At 38.3% G+C, this 22,051-nt stretch overlaps 1 protein-coding gene across 3 annotated transcripts in view; it reads left to right on the forward strand.

The window, feature by feature from the left end:
• ralgapa2 (Ral GTPase activating protein catalytic subunit alpha 2) overlaps positions 1–22,051 on the forward strand; it is a 249,957-nt gene that overhangs the window by 90,231 nt on the left and 137,675 nt on the right. For all 3 annotated transcript variants that reach the window (XM_079833687.1, XM_079833685.1, XM_079833686.1), the window contains exons 5-15: positions 1,747–1,790; positions 1,891–2,071; positions 7,121–7,236; positions 7,343–7,481; positions 10,276–10,478; positions 14,623–14,853; positions 17,228–17,401; positions 17,499–17,633; positions 20,400–20,548; positions 20,673–20,784; positions 21,114–21,351. In XM_079833687.1, coding sequence (XP_079689813.1) covers positions 1,747–1,790; positions 1,891–2,071; positions 7,121–7,236; positions 7,343–7,481; positions 10,276–10,478; positions 14,623–14,853; positions 17,228–17,401; positions 17,499–17,633; positions 20,400–20,548; positions 20,673–20,784; positions 21,114–21,351 — 1,722 coding nt within the window. The remainder of the gene's footprint in view (positions 1–1,746; positions 1,791–1,890; positions 2,072–7,120; positions 7,237–7,342; positions 7,482–10,275; positions 10,479–14,622; positions 14,854–17,227; positions 17,402–17,498; positions 17,634–20,399; positions 20,549–20,672; positions 20,785–21,113; positions 21,352–22,051) is intronic.

Raw genomic sequence — 22,051 nt, forward strand, 5'->3', positions numbered from 1 at the left:
CATTGTTCTTTTATAGTCTCACACTGAACTGACCGACAGCTTCAGTGACTATTAAAGGAGCGCTCTTTGTTGTTTTCTGGGTAATTTAGTCACAATTTGAAGAAAAGTTTTGTTTTTCTTTAGACTTTGTGTCTTCCTACTTTTGTCCATATATTAGGGAGTGGAAATGGCTAACAAGTCAATAAGTGCTCCTATGCCACCATCTACTGGTTATAGGGGTAATTTCATGTCTTTTTAAAATAAAAGTGCTTGTTTGCCACAAAGTGGTCTACACATAAAAAAACAATATTTGACTATTTCTTCCACAATACCCCTTTAAACTTTTAGTTTTACATATCATCACATTAAAAATAACATTAAAATTGGATAATATTTAGAGCTTTGAAGTGCTGGAAAAAGTGCGAAGCACTTGAAAACGTTGGTGGATGTTAAAGAGAAAACTGATTTTCGACGTAAACTACACATCCGAGTTAATCGATAAAATCGATTTATTGCCCAACCCTACAATACAGTAGCCTAGGTTGAACCACTGTAAGATTCCTTAACTTTTAAAATTAATTTCACACTCCTATGGACAAATTTCTTTATATATATAAAAAAGATATATATGATAATTATGACAATATAATATATATTTATATATTTGCCAACAATTAAATAAAATAATGCCTAAATAATGTAAACAAGTCATTGGACAACACTTAGGCATATAAAGAATAAAAATGCATGTGCCATGGATAAATAAAATGAAATAGCTTAAGAATGGACAATAATGACATGATTTGTTGTAATAATACGATACAAATCAAAGTGGTAGTTATTATTAGTAATGCAGCAATGTTTTTGAAAAAGAAACTGAGATTAATATCACAGTTTTCAAATAACAGCTGAAGAGCTGAATGAACACCGGGTTGACTGACTGACAGATGCATTTCTGAAGCAACTGCGCAAGCAGAAGTTTATCTATCGATTCAAGTTCAATGCACATAGCCTACTTCGAAATGGGCTTTGTCTAAATGTGTGTTGTGAAGACGTCACACAACACATCTAGGCCCAAAATCTGCTGCAATTTAGAAATTTTGCAAGCCCCTACAAATATTGCTGCGTTTGCTTGATTGTGCGTTAAATTCTGTGATCGCAGAAATGCAGAATCCTGAAGGGACTGCCCTGCCCATGTTGCACTTAATTGTATTTTCTTTTTCAAAGTGATTCCAATCATATTTTAAAGCAATTCAAAACCATCAACAGAGCGCATCTGAAGTGTCTCACCTGGAAAAAGTATTTCATTATTTATCGGCTTTAGCATATCTGCCTAATTCATTAAAAATGAACATATATCGGCCGATACCGATATGGTGGCAGATATATCGTGTATCCCTATGTGAAACAGTTTCTACGCTGGTGCCAGTTCATTTGTTAATAATAATATTTTGGCTTGTGTCCATCAAGTTGAAAAAAAGTTAAACCTCTAGATTATTGAGTTGTGTAATATTCACAAAATTTTAGGGTTGCATTTCCAGCAAAAATAACTATATTGTGAGACCTTTACCATGATATAATATCACTCATACCATGATATAAGACCTCTATCACCAAAGAGTATCAGCCTTCAAATTTCTTGATCATAGTCAATCGTTTTGTATTATTATTACTTTTGCGTTTGTGCATCATAAGGCTGTAGTTTTCTTCAGTGTAATGATCAAGTCTGTTACTGACTGTGTCTGTTTAAACACTTTTCTTTTATAGGTTCTATACTCAAAAAACTTTTGCACACTGGAAACTCTTTCAAGGTAGGACAATTTATGAATCAGAAGACATCCAAAATGATTATATGAATCTCTGTTGCAGATGCGTAACCAGAGGAAATGGTGTTTATGTTTGTGTGTGCAGATCCGCTGTGAGGGCATGCGTCTGTTCCTACTCTGGCTAGAGGCGCTGCAGAGTAACTGTGCAGAAGAGCAGCTCCTCATATTCGCCTGCTTGATCCCAGGATTCCCTGCTGTACCCTCATCCAGAGGACCCTGCACACTGGACACCATCATATACAACCCCTTTTCCAACCCACCTGACGGTAACATATACACACATTATTATTATTAGTATTATTATTATTTTATTTGAACAGGGACGGTGCACAATAAAACATTAACCCTGTATATAACAAGGAGAGATGCATTGCACCGGGTTTTAGCAAATTGCTATTTTCCACCCGTAGTCCCTGGGCAGGTAAATAAAACATACAATAAATGAATAGCTACTAAATTCACAGTTGTGCAAAATTGACATTGACATACACAACTAATCTTGGACCCACTTTAAGTGTCTTTAACAATATACTAACATTTAAATTAATCATTTGATAGAATGCACTTATTGTGTCCATATTTTTATATTGTGTATATATATATATATATAAATAATTACAATGAAATTACACTGTTGACGCTTGACTTACACCTTAACCCACCCTTAAACCTCTGCCACTTATGCACTCCTAAATGTTTTTGCGTTGCATCATTAAACTTAGTTGAAGCCTAAATCTATGTATAGACTAAATATTTATGGAAGCCTCCGATCAGGAGTAACATTAACTTATAGAATAGCAGGCAGACTGAACTGCATCAATAAGCTCTTGTTTTACATTACAGACTTCGGGTGTGTCTCAATCAGCCCCCTAGTTCAGTAGTCAGGGCACTGATCAGAGAGTCAGCCCATTGACTTATGTCCTGATCAGTGCCCTGACTACTGAACCAGGCAGCTGATTGAGACGCACCTTTCAATTCTTTACACGTATATGATAATGCTGACATATATAGGCCTACATGCGCTTACATTTTAAGAGAGAAAACATGTGAATGGGTTAACGTTATATGTTAGCAGTGAACCCGTCCAAAACAGCGCCTCTGTGTGCATCTGTTCCATAGACTGCGTAGTGCATGTCAAATAAAATCAGTCGTAATCAATAAATGTCATTTCTTATTTAGGTTTCAATATTTATTTATTGATCCTTAATTTAGTTTCAAATAGCCTTTCTTGATGTTATTTATATTTAAAGCACTTATGTTATTCACGATTAAGTAGCGTATTTAATGGGAACTTATTTTTATCATTAGTTACGTGAGGCAAATGTAGTTAAGAATGAAGAATAAACTGAAATTCACGGCATTTCAGCAACTTACTGTGATTAAAATGATTTCCCATTTGCTTTCCCCCGCCTGTTCTGGTATCCTGGCACACATCAGCTGTCCATCATGTTGAAATAGTAAGGTTTAAACAGTCCGGTTTTAAATTATTTAATAAATACCACTGCAACAGGCGCTCTAGCGCCCCCCTGGTTGCCTGCCAAAATGGCGGAGTTTAGGCTGCGTGACGTCAACCTCCGGAGCTCTATAGACCAGAAATCTCTGATTTAGAGAAAGTATAGACAACATTAGTAGGAACTGTGTGATAAATCAAAATTGATTTTTGATTTAACTCTCTGGATTTTTGATTTAACTCTCTGTCTGAGCTGTTTTGGGGCCCTTTAGAAGTTTTGACATGCTCTGACATTTGTGCTTTTTTCAGTTGCTTATAAACATATTAATGGCAAAAGTGTAATTACACTGTATTCAGCACAAATAATAATATCCGAGCAAAATGTATGTACAATTAAAATTTTTAAATTTTTGCTAACAGATGCTAACAGAATAAATGTACCTTACACTCAGCGGCTGAATCCGTTGCTCTAAGAAATTAACAGCTTTTCTTGAGGTAAATTATTCCAGGATTATTCCTCAACGCGTCTCAAAACAATGTAGCTGGAGTATAGCACTACACTTGATGTGTTTATTTGAGTTGATGTGGGCGCTGACTCTGGATCTGGTAGTATTTGAATCTCAAAGAACGCGCGCTCCGTGGGTGTGGTCGCATTAGCGGATAATGAGACGCTCGGGAACGACTGACATCTCTCTCTTTTCAAACAGATTACATAAACACAGAATATTTGTTTTCGATTTGATTTACATCATTTAAAACCTGACATTTCAACGTTTCTTCAGACATATGTCTCATGTTTTTGAGACAAGTATTCTCTAAGCTAGAGTTCCTTTTCTGAAGACAAATGAATGTTATCTGAATGAACGTCTTTGACAGAGAGGCTGCAGATCACGCATCATGTTTGTTATCTTTATTTAGCAAAAAGCACAACAATTCGTTTTTTTTGCGTGACCGTACACAAAAATATTAACTTAACAGATTTAATGATGTATAACACTTGCCTGAACGATAAAAAACGACATTATAAATGACGAGTTATTTGAGAAAAATCCTGGAAAGTTTTCCTCAAAAAACTTAATTTCCTTTCAACTGAAGAAAGAAAGACATGAACATCTTGGATGAGATGGGGGTGAGTAAATTATCAGGAAATTTTCATTTTGAAGTGAACTAATCCTTTAACATTCAAATCAGCCGAATAAGCGAGTGTTGGAAAATGCCATCTACTGTTGCTAAACTATGGGACGTGCTTGATATTAAACAGTGTTATTAAAAATAAATAAAACAAACAGGATGCGCTTTCCACACTGCCGTGAGAAACATGTATATGGAAAGCTTGAAATGTCCCGACAACCTCTGTAGTGGTTGTCATAAAGTGGTATTACTGATGTATTTAATGTCATAAAATAAAACATGAAAATATATTGAGCTTGTGTTTACTACAGACCTTACTTCAGGCATTTAACCAAAAACTTTAGGACGATGTAATCGGAACCGTTTCTGAATAAATTCCTAAAAAAATGCCATTTCTGCAGAACTCTGTGACATATGGTCCATGAACTTGTTGTCTGAGGCTGAGACTGTTAATCTTCAGCACTGGTAAGGTAGTGATTGCTGGGAATGACAACATGAGTTTGGAATTTCGCAGGACTTTTAGTGCTCATTTTCAGATGCTTGTACCCTTTTAAAAAGACGCTCCTGGACAAATCAGCTGAATTCAAAACGAATGCTGTATATGCACTGCTCTAACTGAAGTACCCAATAACCCTGATATTTTTCCGTGCTCACATCTTTGCCCTTCATTCATTTCATCCCTCACCATTTACAAAACATCTACTATGTTTCTGTCTGGGAATGTAATTTTTAATGATGGCCATTAATGCTCTTTGTGGCACAAAGGCACTTTAAATCTAGTATTAGAGTGTAATAATCAAATGGCGGCACAACATCCTCAGAAAAGGAGGTCAGAGTCTGTTAAATGCTGAAAGGAATGATTTCCCTTGATGTTTCCTCTCGGAAAAGATTTTATTGATGCCCTTGAACTGGTAATGACCCATAATTTCAAAGCACTGTGAATGTGTTTGTATGTATTTGAAATGGGTGAATATGCTTTCCTGTCTGTGCTGACGGCTTTATGTCTGAATAGATTTCATTGGTGAAACACAAGCTATTCACACTGAAGGTTTTTCAGCCCTCTGCGATGACAAAGGCGTTGGTGAAAACCTAAAAAAACAATCCATGTGTTAATAATAAGCTGGATGCAGATCTTGCAAAAATTAGTCATGGATTTAAATAATAATGATTAAAATCATATCTAATTTGTTTTTACTTGAAAGGTGAGGAGTGCCATGTCTGGGATGTTAAAATGCTTTCTCAATCCCAGTTTATTGTGCATAGACACCTATAAAGTGTGAGCCATTTGTTCATTTATACTCTACTCATTTATACTTCTTTTCCATGTTCATCTTTCTTTAGTGTGTAATGTTGCTGTTTGAGCATGAAAAAGCTCTGCAAAGTCACTCTAAAGAATTTGGTATCCCGAAAAGAATTTAACTAGCCAAAAAAAAAGAACATTTTTTATGTAGAAAATTGGACTGGAGTCAAAAGATCAATCAAAAACACAAACAAAAACACACGTATTTGGTTCTAACTGAACTGAAATTTCTATGAATTTCTATCCTGACTGGTCTTTTTTGGATCAGCAGAACTGAAATACCGCTGTAAATCCATGTGCCTCTTAACATTTTCACACGCACACACACAAGTGTCATCGATTTTCTCAATTTTCTCCACTGCGCATGCAATCTCTTTCATTCAGCAACAAAAAAATAAACGTAAAGTAGTAAGTTCTTTGGCAAAATTACATTTCCTTAATAGTCTTAACACACTCTTAAAGGGATAGTTCGAAAATTAGCCCATGATTTACTCACCCTCAAGTCATCCTAGGTGTATATGACATTCTTCTTTCAGACGAACACAATCAGAGTTATATTAAAAAACTCCTGGCTAATCCAAGCATTAGAATTGCAGTAATAGTTGCTCTGTTTTCGAAGTCCATAAAAAAGTCATCTGTCCGTTGAATTGATGCGTTTGTGTTAGAAAAATATCCATTTTTAAAACTTTATAAAGTAAAGTTTCGGCCGACCGCCTTGAGCACGCATGGAGCACGTTATTCGACGGGATTTGATGCAGGTGACGTTGATACGTTAACAAACACAGGCATTTGATGCAGTTTCACTCACCGCCTGCAGTTTTGACTCATGACCAGGATCTTTTATCTCTGGGACCGCTCCATCTTTCAGTGTCAAACGATCTGCAAATCTAGCGTCAAACTGGGCCTTTTTTGTCACTTGCAGAACTCCGTTGCTGCTCCGGAAAAAACAAACTGCACTGTTCCTTTAACACTGGGTTAATTGGGAAGCTGAACTAGGTTGTCTTTCCCTCACAACCAGAAACACACTTCTTTGGTGACATTGTTGATTGTGGTGTCTAAAAACAAAATGACAGTGCTGCCGACGCCTTAGACATCCCCTTTAATGAATATGAGTTTTTCTAGTTATGTCAAGCTGTAAAACATTTTGTTGGGTAGAACTTAGGGCTGCACGATTATGACCTCGTGAGAGAGAGAGACTAGAACATTCATGTAAAGTCATGTGTCATAAAAAGTGTAAATTCTACAGAAAATAAATAAATAAACTGTAAATAAAATATAAACAAATAAAATGGCAATAAAAAGGCTGAAAGGAGCAGAGTTGTTAATTTTTTTGTATCTATTTTACAAATCTTTCTGGTGCTTTCTGGAAAATAAATTACGCACCTCACCTTTGAGATGTCTTTAAATAATCATACTCTGTTTGTGGTGTTGTAGCCAAGATTGTGCCAGAGGAGATCACCCCACTGGTGCCTGCGGTTCCCGGAGAGAAGGTCACAGACGACCACACCTGTTCTGTCCTCCAAATTGTGCTCAAGGTCATGGTTCTCCAGGTGAGATGGAGCTGCTCACACCAGTGCTCTGTCATGCAAGTCTGCATGTTTCTCATAACTGGATTACTCTGATGTAATATCCCTGATATTTGTTTTCACCCCACAGGCATCCAGCTTGGACTGGAAAAACAAAGAGAACCAGGACACAGGCTTCAGATTTCTCTTTTCCCTGTTCAAGAAGTACTACCTGCCTCATCTCTTCCCTTCTTTCACAAAACACACCAACCTCTACAAGCCACAATTAGGTGGGTTTGAGACCAGAAACGTTTCACTATAAACCTGCAGCTCACATTTTCATTAATTGTTCATCAAGAATCAGCCAAGAGATTAAAGCATAATTCAGTGTCACATATTATCCCATATAATGATAGTTTTCAGACACAATCTCTCAGTACAAACTTAAAGGGTTAGTTCACCCAAAAATGAAAATTAGCCCCTGATTTACTCACCTTCAAGCCATCCTAGGTGTATATGACATTCTTCTTTCAGACCAATACAATCAGAGTTATATTAAAATATGTCCTGGCTAATCTAACCATTCCATTTATCCTTGCATCCATCCATTATAAAAGTGCTCCACACGGCTCTGGATGGTTAACAAAGGCCTTCTGAAGCGAAGCCATGGGTTTGTGTAAGAAAAACACATCAATTCGCTTCAGAAGGCCTTTTTTTTAGCCCCCCAGAGCTTTTAGGATTACTTTTATAATGGATGGATGCACTTTTTTGGGTTTCAAATTTTGGGCTGCCATTATAAAGCTTGGTTTAGCTAGGATATTTTTTTTTAATATAACTCCGATTGTGTTCATCTGAAAGAAAAATGTCATATACACCTGGGATGGCTTGAGGGTGAGTAAATTATGGGATAATTTTCCTTTCTGGGTGAACTATACCTTTAAAGGGGCAATATGTAGAATTCAGAAACCTTTGTTGTTAGCCATCAAGAAAACTGCAGCTAGCAAATTTTTGCTTGTGCTTGCTCTCATACACACAAGATACTGAATGTGACTCAATCCCTGATATACTCATGATGAAGTTCTTCTTCGTTTTGCTTAGGGCTAAAAAGAAGTTGGAAAAACCTTTGCAGCGATATGCTGTTAACAAACATCCTAATGCTGTCCACACTCCTGAGAATGACGTTTAGATGAATATGTAAATATGTGCTGCACGCTTTTCTCTCAATAACAAAATAAACACACAACAAAAATGACAGCAAAGAAAGCAGCAATTAAAGGTAGGGCAATTGCAGAGTGGCTAGCAAAAGCAAGTTAGCTTTGAAAGCATGAGATCCCACCCTCCCTTCAGAGCGCTCTCCAAAGCCACTTACTTACTTACTGCCCTTTATGCCACTGGCATGTAGGGCAGCAACAAAAGTCCTCCACTCCTGTCTGTTCTGGGCCTGCTTCTGAATGGTACCCCAAGTGTGGTTCCGGCTCTTCAGCTCTCTTTCTACTGTCCGCCAAGAGGTGTTCTTGGGTCTGCCTCTCTTGCGTTTGCCTTCTGGTGTCCAGTGAAGGCCTGTGCAGGAGATGTTTTCTGTTTCTCTCCTCAGCAGGTGCCCAATCCACCGCCATCTTTTTCTCATGATGATGGTCCCAATGTTGTCTTGATCGCACTGAGCAGGTAGTTGCTCATTTGAGATCACGTTTGGCCAGAAAATTCTCAGGATTCTCCTCTAGTTTTTTGTGTGGAAAACAAGAGAGCTTATTCAGGTCACTGTCTGTCATCCTCCAGCACTCTGAGCCGTATATTAGGCACAACTCTGGTACAACTTCAGCTTTGACTTTATGTTATACTGCTGGGATCTCCAAACATGATTCAGCATTCTAAAGATATTTCTGGCCTTACTGATACGGCTCTGGATGTCACTGTCTGCTCCTCCATCATATCTCACAATGCTAACCAAGTATGTGAACTCCTTGGTCACTTCTCCGTATAACTGCACTGGTGAGGGATTTGGGATGTTGAGTGTCATCACCTTCTTCAAGTTTATCCTCAAGCCTATCTGTTCAGCATACGTATTGAGGCGAGATGTCTTCTCTTGGATGTGCTGGTGTGTGTGGGAGACCACAGCCAGGTCTTCAGCAAAGTCTCATCGGATGTGCCTGTGATTCGCTACACTGATCAACGCACAGGAGCATTTGAAAGCACACGGAAGTGCTTGAAAGTGTTTTGAAAGCCGGTTGGCTGATAGACGCCTGCATTCAAACGCTCCCATGTGTACCGGTGTAAAAAGCGTCATTGATGTATATTTACAATATGTTTGTGAAGCGCTGATCGTTGTAGTCAATCACAAACATATTTGATGAGCACAATGGCCAGTCAGAGGTGTTTACGATTCTGCTCAACATCACATTTTTGGTTGGTTATTGGCACAAATATCGATTTCGATCTTGATTCAGTATCAATTCATATGTATATCCTACTGTACATATAAGGAAAAATAAATTTGCCTTTTTAGCACTATTTTAAACTTTTAGACATTTTTGAATACGCTATGTGTTTTAAATAGCGTTAAAAAATAAATAAATGAATAACGACACGCAATAAGTGGCGGCCGGTGTTGATTCTCTGGCGCACCGCCACAAATTAGTCTATGTTTGGGAAACACTGATTTCATAAGTATATTAATAAATTTACTTTGCAGTATGACATTTATAATACTCTTGGGCTTTTATTTTGATGGACACCTGCAGGGAGTTTCTTTCAAACAGAACAGACTTCTCATCACTAAAAGTCTCCTGAAATCTGTGCACAGCAATGTTGGAAGTTATACTGAAGTTAACATAACTGGACTGGACTGGCATGTTAAACTCACAGTGATTCGGGCCGTTCTGAGATTATATGCTTATTTAATTAAAGACCACCTTTTCGCCTCGATAAGCGCATTAAGCCATGTCACAATGCTGTGCAAGAGAATTGCAAAAGAGAAAGTGTATGAGAAGTGTACAAATATTTCCATTATGAAACTGTCTAGGTAATTAACTGGAAACACTGTTGTTATTCCTTATTTTTAGTCAGAATTTTCCCTCTGTCTTTCAGATCTTCCCATTCACAGACCAAAGCCCCTCTACATCCAAGTGACACGCAACAGCGAGAGCACATACTGCACTAGGGATCAGTATCTGGCTCCCCGCGTGGCCTTCATCACGTGGCTTGTTAACTTCTTCCTGGAGAAGAAGTATGTGAACTCGGCCACGAGCAGCTCTAAGAATGGAGGAGAGGTCCTTCCTAAGATCATCCAGGTGGGAGGAAGCTTGATAACATGGATTCCCAACATTTAAGCTGCCTGAATGTCTTAACAGATATCATCTGAGGCAGCGGTCTCACTAAAATCAAATCATTTTTCTCAATTTAAACTTCTTTGACACCTTCATTATAGACATAATTCAGCCAAAATTCTGTCATCGCTTACTCACACAAAAGCAGACTTTTTAAGCTGTTCTTTTCCATACCACTTGCTGTCAAGCTCCAACAATTACAAAAAATCACCAAAAACAAATGTCATTAATGTATATGTTTTGAGTAGGGATGCACAATATTATCGGTACGACATCGGAATTGGCCGATAATCACTTAAAATATACAAATCGGCATCGATATAAAAAAATGATGCAGATATGCCTTGCCGATATGATAACGTGTTGATATGCGCCAGCAATAACTCATGTGTGCAAGGAGTGCTATAGCGGTAAGATCATGTCAGCAGTGTGGACATTCTTGAAGTGAAAACAAGCAAATACATTGCATGTATGGTGAGTTATATTGACCGTTTTTAATTGCTGCCTTGAATTTGTGAATGCGCGTACAGAAGGACGTGACTCCCCACTCTCTAGCGTGTGCAGCAGAAGCCTCCTCCAGGTCCTAGTGCCCGTCCGCTAGAATGTTATAATATATATATTTAGTGGGGGAGCTGTTGTTATAGTAATAAAATGGAAAGTAGAATACATAAATAACTTGAGGTTACTTCTTTTTCTGAATAAATAAATCAGTAATGATGTCATAAATCATAAGCATGACACTTGTAAATTAAATACTTTTATATACAGTTTATTAATCTGTAATAAAATGGATAATGAAAAATAATCCAAGGAGCTCTAAAATAATTGTAGAATGTTATTTGAAGCTAAAGACAGCATCAACTGATGTCATGTGCACAAACATTAAATCCAAATTTTTTTTTATTTAGGTTACAATTGCATCTGTCTGGGGTGAAGAGATACTGACTTTATTATTGTTATTTTCAGAGCTACTCTTATTATAAAAAGAACTGTATTAACATTTATTTATCTTTAACAAGCATCCTTTTAGTAAGGAAACCTCAGAAATCTGAAACCAGAATATAAAAAAAAGTTTTTTTGCTCAAAATGGTGTCTCCAAACAAAGGGAAAAAATAAGCATATATCGGTATTGGCATCGGCCAAAATGAATTGAAAAATATTGGCATATCGGATATCGGCAAAAATCCATTGTGCATCCCTAGTTTTGAGTGAGAAATAAAGAGTGAGAAAGCTTAAGAATAAAAAACAATTATTATTAACATTTTTCTGAAGCAAAGGTGGCAGGTTCTCTGCCTTCTCACAGATGATAGGGTTTATCTTCTTTTGTTGTGTAATATGACATTTTGTGTCACATAGCCCAACAACAAGGGTTGGGTATCATTTAAATCACTAATTTAAATGTTAGCGATTCCAATTCTGCTTATCAATTCTCATTTTCGATTCAAATAAGCTAAAAAAACAAAAAACAGTCATACAATCATAAGTCATACAAATGTATTCTGTCTTTTTGAAAGCTGCAGCTGAATAACATGAACAAATATCAGCAGCCTACCGAACACTTGGTTTCAACAAAAATACCACTATAAAAAAATTGATTAAACTATTATCAATTTAAAACATTATTAAAGACAAGTAAACAGTCAGTAATAAAATAATAATGGCACAAATAAATACAACTGAACAAAGTCAATAACATTGCATAGTAATCTCTTTAAAAAAAATAAAATATAGATAGATTCTTATTATAGTTGCAAAAGTTATTCAGTCAAGATCAGTGATTTTGGATCTCTGGATTAAGATTTAGGATCAAGGATTAGTTCATTTCAAAATGAAAATTTCCTGATATTTTCCTCACCCCCATCTCATACAAGATGTTCATGTCTTTCTTTCTTCAGTCGAAAAGAAATTGAGTTTTTTGATGAAAACATTCCAGGATTTTTCTCCATATAATGTAGTTCAATAGCAACCAAAGGGTTGAAGGTCCAAGTCAATGCAGTTTCAAAGGGCTTCAGAGGCTCTGCGCGATCCCAGCTGAGGAATAGGGTCTTATCTAGCCAAACCATTGTTCATTTAAAAAAAAAATATATATATATACTTTTTAACCTCAAACGCTCGACTTCAGCGTTGTGATTCTTCACGACGTATGACGTAATCATGTCGGGAAGGTCACAGCCGTGACGTAGTGTAGGTGGAAGTACCAGTGCCGAAAAACGCCATCTCATGTTCTCCAACTTTAAAATTGTCCGACATTGTTGTTTTACCTGTATTTTTGTAAAGGGCGTTTGATTTAGTCTTTGCACGTTCGTTTTAACACTGGGATGGTACTTCCGCGTACGTCACGAGCGTGACCTTTCCGACGTGATGATGTCATACGTCGTGAAAAATCACGACACCGAGGTCGGGCATTTGAGGTTAAAAAGTATATGGTTTGGCTAGATAAGGCCCTATTCTTCGGCTGGGATCTTGCAGAGCCTCTGAAACCCTTTGAACCTGCATTGACTTGGACCTTCAACCCGTTGGTTGCCATTGAAGTGAATTATATGGAGAAAAATCCTGGATTGTTTTCCTCCAAAAACGTAATTTCCTTTCGACTGAAGAAAGAAAGACATGAACATCTTGGATGAGATGGGGGTGAGTAATCCTTTAACATCAATGACAGACTGTAGCTGGTTTAGTAGGCTGCTGTCTCTTTAAGACCTGTCGCACCGATCCATTATTCTGTTGCACATGCGTTTTCTTTCTCAAATGTTTACGTTCATTTAAGACATGAGTGAGAACTCAACCCAGTATCAGCGCACTATACCAAACAGTTGATGGACCCCGTTGACTTCCATAGTATTTTTTTCTATACTGTGGAAGTCAATGGGGTCCATCAACTGTTTGGTTACCCACATTCTTCAAAACATCTTTTTTTATGTTCAGGAGAAGAAAGAAATTCATACAGGTTTGGAACAGCTTGAGAGTGAGTAAATGATGACAGAATTTACATTTTTGGGTGAACTCTCCCTTTAAGTATATGATTCTAGTATACTCATAACCTTCGCCCAACTTATGTCAGGAACCAAGAGGATGAAATGTTGACCAATTCCTAGTAAATGGTGACAGATTTGTTTTATTTATTAATTACATTTACTACACTTTTTGTTTTCCCAAATAAGTTTATACACTTTTTTTGATTATGGGGGATGTTTTAGTAATTCTTAGTAACTCTTAAAGAATTAGTTCACTTTTAAATAAACTTTTGCTGATAATTTACTCACCCCCATGTCATCCAAGATGTCCGTGTCTTTCTTTCTGCAGTCGAAAAGAAATTAAGGTTTTGGATGAAAACAGTCCAGATTTAATGGACATATAATGGACTTCAGTGGGCTGCAAACGGTTCAAGGTCCAAATGACAGTTTCAGTGCAGCTTCAAAGGGCTTTAAACGATACCAGACGTTGAATAAGGGTCTTATCTAGCGAAACGACCAGTTTCTGCGAGAAACCGAGCAGTATTTATGCTATTATTTTACCTCTTAACAGAGGAACGTGATCATCTCTGAGCTCCGCCATCATTTCCGGGGTGTGTGGTCAAATTCGATCGTGGTTATAGATATATCGATAGTAGATGCCTCATTCTACTGATCCATGCAGTCGCTAATGAGGCATCTACGTATACATCTATAACCACGATCTAATTTGACCTCACTCTCCGGAAGTAATGGCGGAGCTCAGATACGATCGCGTTCCTCTGTTAAGTGGTAAAATAATAGCATAAATACTGCTCGGTTTCTCGCAGAAACTGGTCGTTTCGCTAGATAAGACCCTTATTCATCGTCTGGTATCGTTTAAAGCCCTTTGAAGCTGCACTGAAACTGTCATTTGGACCTTGAACCGTTTGCAGCCCACTGAAGTCCATTATATGGAGAAAAACCCTGGACTGTTTTCATCCAAAACCTTAATTTCTTTTCGACTGCAGAAAGAAAGACATGGACATCTTGGATGACATGGGGGTGAGTAAATTATCAGTAAAAGTTTATTTAAAAGTGAGCTAATCCTTTAATAACGTAATGTCTAGAGAAATAGTTAATGTGAGCAAGATCTCTCTTATCTGTGTGTTGGTGTTTAGACTGTGACTGCGGGCGGCATCAGTCAGGAGAAGAGCGCAGACTCTGAGCCCAACGGTCCTGTGGAACAGGAGAAGAATCACTCAAACAGCAGCACTCTCTCTGATCGCAGAGGCAGCAACTCTAGTCTGTGTAGCATCGAGGAGGAGCATCGAGGCGTCTACGACATGGTGCAGTCCATCCTGCTCTCCACACGAGACAACGTCAATTTCGTCAATGAAGTCTTCCACCAGGTCAGAGACAGAGTGCTCAGATCTACCGCTGCAGCTTAGACCGTGTCACCTTATGTTTGCACGGTTTAAGACAAATTACATTGACCCCAAAAAGTATTTAGACACTTGTCTAGGCCTGGATATCATCCACTACCACATAATGTCTTTATGTATCTTTTTTTACTGTTTAAATGTTATTAAAAGTGCAAATTCAATAGAATGGTACTTGACATTTCTTGAGGGAAAAACATAGGCTCGTAACATTAAAATATATTAACAGTTACCACAGGTGTAGTTAATCAAATTAGATATGAAAATGTTCCAATAGCATCACAAAGTCACTTTTTTTCTTTTTAAGCAGTTTATTTATGCTGTTTTGTTTTATGCAATTGTCTTGGAAATTTCGAGTTGCACTTTACACCTATCAGGCATAATATTATGCCCACCTTCCTAATATTGTGTTGGTCCCCTTTTGCTGCCAAAACAGACCGGCCCATCGAAGAATGGACTCCACTAGACCCCTGAAGGTGTGCTGTGGTATCTGGCACCAAAATGTTAGCAGCAGATCCTTTAAGTCCTGTATGTTGTGAGGTGGGGCCTCCATGGATTGGACTTGTTTGTTCAGCACATCCCACAGATGCTCGATTGGATTGAGACCTGGGGAATTTGGAGGTCAAGTCAACACCTCAAACTCGTTTTGCTCCTCAAACCATTCCTGAACTATTTTTGCTTTGGAGCAGGGCGCATTATCTGCTGAAAGAGCCACAGACACCAGGGAATACCAAAAGGGTGTACATGGTCTGCAACAATGCTTAGGTTGGTGGTACGTTTCAAAGTAACATCCACATGGATGGCAGGACTCAAGGTTTCCCAGCAGAACATTGCCCAAAGCATCACTGCCTCCGCCGGCTTGCCTTCTTCCCATAGTGCATCCTGGTGCCATGTGTTCCCCAGGTAAGCAACGCACACGCACCCCGGCCATCCACGTGATGTAAAATAAAACGCGATTCATCAGAGCAGGCCACCTTCTTCCATTGCTCCTTTGTGGAGTTCTGATGCTTACGTGCCCACTGTTGCCGTTTCGGCGGTGAACAGGGGTCAGCATGGGCACCCTGCCTGTTCTGGGCCTATGCAGCCCCATACAAACAAACTGTGACGCACTGTGTATTTTGACACATTTCTGTCAGAACCAGCATTAACTTCTTGAGCAATTTGAGCTCCAGTAGCTCGTCTGTTTGATCGGACCACACAGGCCAGCCTTCGCTCCCCACGTGCATCAATGAGACTTGGGACCCTGTCTCCGGTTCACCACTGTTCCTTCCTTTGAGCACTTTTGATAGAGACTGACCACTGCAGACCGGGAACACCCCACAAGAGCTGCAGTTTTGGAGATGCTCTGACCATTTGTCTATCCATCACAATTTGGCCCTTGTCAAACTTGCTCAAATCCTTATGCTTGCCCATTTTTCCTGCTTCTAACACATCAACTTTGAGGAATTTTTTTTCACTTGTTGCCTAATATATCCCACCCACTAACAGGTGCCGTGATGAAGAGATCAGTGTTATTCACTTCACCTGTCATAATGTTATGCTTGATTGGTGTATTTTAAGGTGCCTTTGTTACAGTGTAATTAATTATGCATGTAACATGTAAAATGGCGGTTATATGGGGGTTAGGGTTTGATTTAGGGTATGTTGCATTTGTAACCATGCATAATTTACTGTTATCACTACGGTAAGTACATGTAACATATGCAACAACTGTAAAATAGTGTTACCTATTTTTGTTTGTTTTGTTTAATTACTTTTATACTTTTTTTCAGAATTAAAAATAGAAGCGTCCATTTTCCAAGACACTGTATAAAATATACATCATTAATTGTTTATTTGTATAACAAAATGTTACACAGCTTGTTCAGATGTCTTTTGCTGCCACCCTGTGGCCAGAATCCGTTCATCATGTTAAAATACTTTTTTGTTTATTTGTTTATTACAGTTTTCATGTGAATCACAATAAAGGAGCACTATTCTACTAGAGTCGCATGCAATATAACGTTTTTAAGAATTTACCCAGAAAGGCCATGTGCATTATAGACCAGGGTTTTCAATGCAAAGGGCCATGTGCTAAATTTGGAAAATATGATGTCACTGTCAACTTTACAGAAAGTAAAATTATGTATTATTTAAATAAATAAAAAAATCATAATAGCCCATTATTTACTTTTGGCAAATACATATAAATATATTTATATATAATAATGTATAAATGTTGTTTAATATTTTACAACATGTCATAGAGTCCTTGGTGTCAAAAAGTATGAAAAAAGTTGAGCCTGTAACAATTGTGTGAATGTACATCATTATTTATTTTTTTTTATTTTTTTTCACTGCATAGGCTTTCCTGCTGCCGTCCTGTGAAGCCTCGGCCACTCGCAAGGTGATCAAAGTGTACAGGAAGTGGATTCTGCAGGAGAAACCCACATTCATGGCTGAGCCTGAGACAACAAGCCAGGAGGAAGATGGAGAGGAAGAGCACCTGGTCTCCGAGACGGACAGTGTGCATGTGCAGGCACGCTTACACACACACACTAACACACACACACACACACAATGTGGTCATGCTGAATGATTAAATTGTTCCCACTTGTCCTGTATCACATCTTCAGGTCTTGGAGACTCATGGGCATAAACGATCGTCCAGTTGGGGGCGCACATACTCCTTCAGCAGTGCCATCAGCAGAGGCTGTCTGACTGAAGCACAGAACCTGGATGTGAAGGCTGGTGTCCAGTCCACTCTGCAGGTGCTCACACACACTCTCAACTCTCACACTACTACACTGTCTTCTTCAGTCAGATGTTAAAGGTGTTTCATGGTGACTTCAGATACAGCATATACACTACCGGTCAAAAGTTTGGAAAAATACATTTTATTTAAAAAAAAAAAGTTAAAGTCTCTTATACTCACAAAGTAAAAACTGGTCTGATTACTCCAGTCACATGATCCTTCAGAAATCATTCTAATATGCTGATTTGATGCTCAAGAAACATTTATGATTATTATCAATGTTGAAAACAGTTGTGCTGCATCATATCATATCAAACAGTACCATTCAAAACTTTGGTGTAAGTAAGATTAAAGAGAAAGAAATTAATACTTTTATTCAGCAACATTCAAGCACATTAATTTGATCAAAAGTGAAAGTAAAAACATATTACAAAAGATGTCTATTCATCATAAATGCTATAAATGCTTTTAGGGGTGGGCAGTATGACCAAATTCCAACACATTCTGACCACGATAACGATATATATCACAATATAGTTATTTTGTGTTATTTTTTATCTAATTTCTGTTATTAAAAAAGAAGAAAAAAAGAAGCAAATTACAAACAATAGGGCAAATACAATATATCAAATATATTAATTAAACAAATTAAGCTTTTCAGGTTTAATAGGTTTATTTAACGTAGTTATAATTAGTGCAGAATTGTAATATTAATTGAATAAAATATTGCATAGTCTTCACTGAATTAAATATAAATGTATTATTATTAAAGCTAGCAAAAGTTGTTCAGTCAAGAGCAGTAAGTTATTTTTTCTTTAGTTTGATTCACAGTAATACATAGAGCATCATGTTTATTAGGCTGTTGTCACTTTAAGACCAAATGCACAGATCCATTATAATGATACACATCCGGTTTATACCCAACTGTTTACGTTCACTTGAGATAAAACCGGCTGTGTTTACATGAATACTCCACACTATGGCCATTTTGACATAATTGCGTGTGTATTTGATCATTCAAGCACAATAAGATGTGAAAGAGAACTGAATTTGCAATCACATGCTTAGAGACGCAGCTTTCTTACCCCTTTTCCACCAGCATGAACTGGGGGCTAGTTCAGAGCCAGTGCTAGTGCCGGTTCGGAGTTGGCTCGACTGACGATCCTTCTAAGAACCGGTTTAGCTTTCTATGGGCTAGAGAGCCGCCACAGAGCCAGTCTTAAGTCACTGTATACGTCTCATCTTTCTCATGAACGTTAACAAGGCAGCGGGAAACACAAACACACCAGGCTTGTTCGAGATTGATTGGCGCTGTGCAGACCGATCAGCGTATGATAACAAAATACCACAAGAGCGATTCAAAAGCATAAGGAGTCGTGTGCTCTCGCTGTACTTTGAAGTCTTAAGGCGATCTGTCTACACAGATCTGATGCATCTCGAACAAGCCTTCCATCAACAATGGCGAACGTTGCGTTACTATTGATGCACATGGCTTTACGATCCTACATCGGCATTAAAACACAGCAAATCCAACGCATTCGTGCAGCTCGTCGTAATTTGTATAGACGGAGATTACAATCGAGGAGCTATTAGCTCGATTAGCTGCCCTTTCAAAAATGGCGGTCACAAGTTTGTGTTCGTCTTGTTGGTCATGGTAACCCCGCCCCCAGCCCCTGACACAAGTGGTTCTTTCTTCTAGGGTGTTTTCACACTTGGTCCTTTTCAGGGGTCCGAGCGAGGTTCGCGTGATTATTGGCACACATGTGAACACTCCAAACGATCTCAGACACCTTTAAAGCGAACCTAACCGAGACCATTCTCGGGAGGTGGTCTGAGTACGGTTCGATCTCATCTTATGGTACAGTTAGCTAAAAGCACGCAATCTGAACACAAACCGCTCGATTTTTCTGTTCGCAAATTCCAATGTAGTTTGGTCATCAGATGCCTCCGTATAAATCAGCTGTTCATCATGGCTGCTTCTTCTGGCAAATCTATCACGCGAACAGCGCTCAGACCCCTGAAAAGGTGTGAAAACACCCTTAAGAACCACTTTTCCTGGTAGAGCTGGTGCTTTGGGTGTGGAAAGACAAAGAACCGATTTGAAACTAGGCTCTGGCTCCCAACCAGCACCAGCACTGCCTTGGTGGAAAAGGGGTATCATTGCACCTCATTGAGTTCTTTTTCACTTATTGCGCTTATAACTCTTTTTAAAATCGAGCATGTCTCAAATTCACAACCACCTTCTGAGAGAGGCAGTTTCTGTGCACTTTGTTAGTGTGCCAGTCAGCACAAGCATCACACCGAGTTCCTTTTCAGGATGTATTGCGCGTATAACTCTTTTTTAACATCAAGCACGTCCTGCTCTTTATATTCTCATTCATGTTTTTCATCTCTCTGCAGTGTCAATAGTGCTATAGTATATTTACACGTGGTAATGATATATATTGTCATACCGTCCAGCCCTAAATGCTATAATATGCTAATAAATTCTATTTACATTTAATGATTAAAAATTGTGCACAAATAATAATTGATTATAACTGATCACCAAATATCAGAATGATTTGTGAAGGATCATGTGACACTGAAGACTGGAGAAATGATTTTTTTTTTTAAATTGCAATAATATTTCACAAAATTACTGTTTTACTGTGTTTTTGATCAAATAAATGCAGCCTTGGTGAGCAGAATACTTTTTCAAGAACATAAAGAAATCTTAATTATTCCAAACGTTTGACCGGTAGTGTTGTTTGTGAGACTGAATTGTTTGTTGTGTTCTCAGGTGTTCCTGACAAATTCTGCCAACGTGTTCCTGTTGGAGCCGTGTCAGGATGTGCCCAAACTGCTGGAGAACCAGTTGGAGGTGTGCCGAGCTGTGCTCAGCGTCTACCGTCACATTATTATGGAGCAAAACATGAACCGCCAGACCTGGTCAGTCACACATGACATTTCAGCACTGAGTCTGTATAGGGCGCAGCTCTGCTTTACTATGGATTCAGAAACATTCAGCATATCGTGTGCAAAAACGACTGACTGAGGCTGTGGGATGTTTCAGGGAGCAGTTGCTGCAGGTGTTGCTGAGGATCACAGAGGCAGTGATGAAGAGACCACAGGAGAACCAAAGAAAAGACACGTTCGCTCACAGCCTGGCCAGCATCCTCTTCAAAGTGTGTTAGAGTGTAAACTAGCCGACTTTCAACCCGCTTTATATTGTTACAGTGTCAGTAGTATATGTAAATGAACAATGTTTACTCGTTCTCCGTGTTACTTGGACCGAGAAATTCTATCAAAAATGTTAGAATAGCAAATAGAAAAATAGAAAGCCAACCCCAAACAAATCTAGTAAACATTTTTGACCCTTTATCATACCAAATTTGACCTTTTATCATACTTGTAAGATTGTTATTGGTGCTTATGATGATATAGTTGATATGGCTTGATATGATGGTTCGGCTGTGACTGTGTATCTGATGTTTGATTTGTCTGTCATTTGCAGACGATCTTTGTGGCGTGGGTGCGGGCCAACCTGACCGTGTTTATATCTCGTGAGCTGTGGGATGAACTGCTGGCTGTGCTGTCGTCTCTCAGCCACTGGGAGGAGCTGGTGTTCGAGTGGGCCAGCATCATGGACTCTCTCACTGCGGTACTGGCCCGTAACGTCTACGGTCTGGACCTCCACAACCTACCGCTGGACAAACTCTCTGAGCAGAAGGAAAAGAAGCAGCGTGGCAGAGGTGTGTGTGTGTGTGTGTGTGTGTGTGTGTGTGTGTGTGTGTGTGTGTGTGTGTGTGTGTGTGTGTAAACAACATGGAGTGCATTTGGGCTGGCTGATGGAGCTAAAATGTAGCTTGAGTTTTTGACTTGGGGTAGTTATGTACTCCAAAATTAGTTAATTGAATTAAAATGTAATTCAAGTTATTCTCATTTTTTCATACATTTAGTTAAATAATATAACGGGTATGACGGATGTAGAAGTTGCAATTTGTTTTACTCACAAATTTTAAATGAACAACATGCATTAATAGTGCATTAATTAGAGTAGAGTAAAACTGTCTATAGAAAGGCAAAATAATAGTTTTATATTATTATTCAAAATAAACAAAAAATGCATCTTAGCTTGATAGAAAATGTGCTTCAATTGAACGCACAACTTAACTGAGGCTGACTCAAAATGTATCACGATTTACACAAAATATTAAGCAGCACAACTATGATCAATCATAAAAATGTTACTTGGACAAATCGTCATATCAGAATGATTTCTGAAGCATTATGTGACACTGAAGACTGGAGTAATGATGCTGAAAATACAGCTTTGATCACAGGAACAAATTACATTGTAAAATAATTGAAAACATTGTACTAATATTTCACAATATTACTGTTTTTACTGCATTTTTTTATCAAATATATGTAGTCTTGGTGAGCAGAAGA

The sequence above is a fragment of the Gobio gobio genome (assembly GCF_949357685.1).
Source record: "Gobio gobio genome assembly, chromosome: 13".
NCBI classification, from domain to species: Eukaryota; Metazoa; Chordata; class Actinopteri; order Cypriniformes; family Gobionidae; genus Gobio; species Gobio gobio.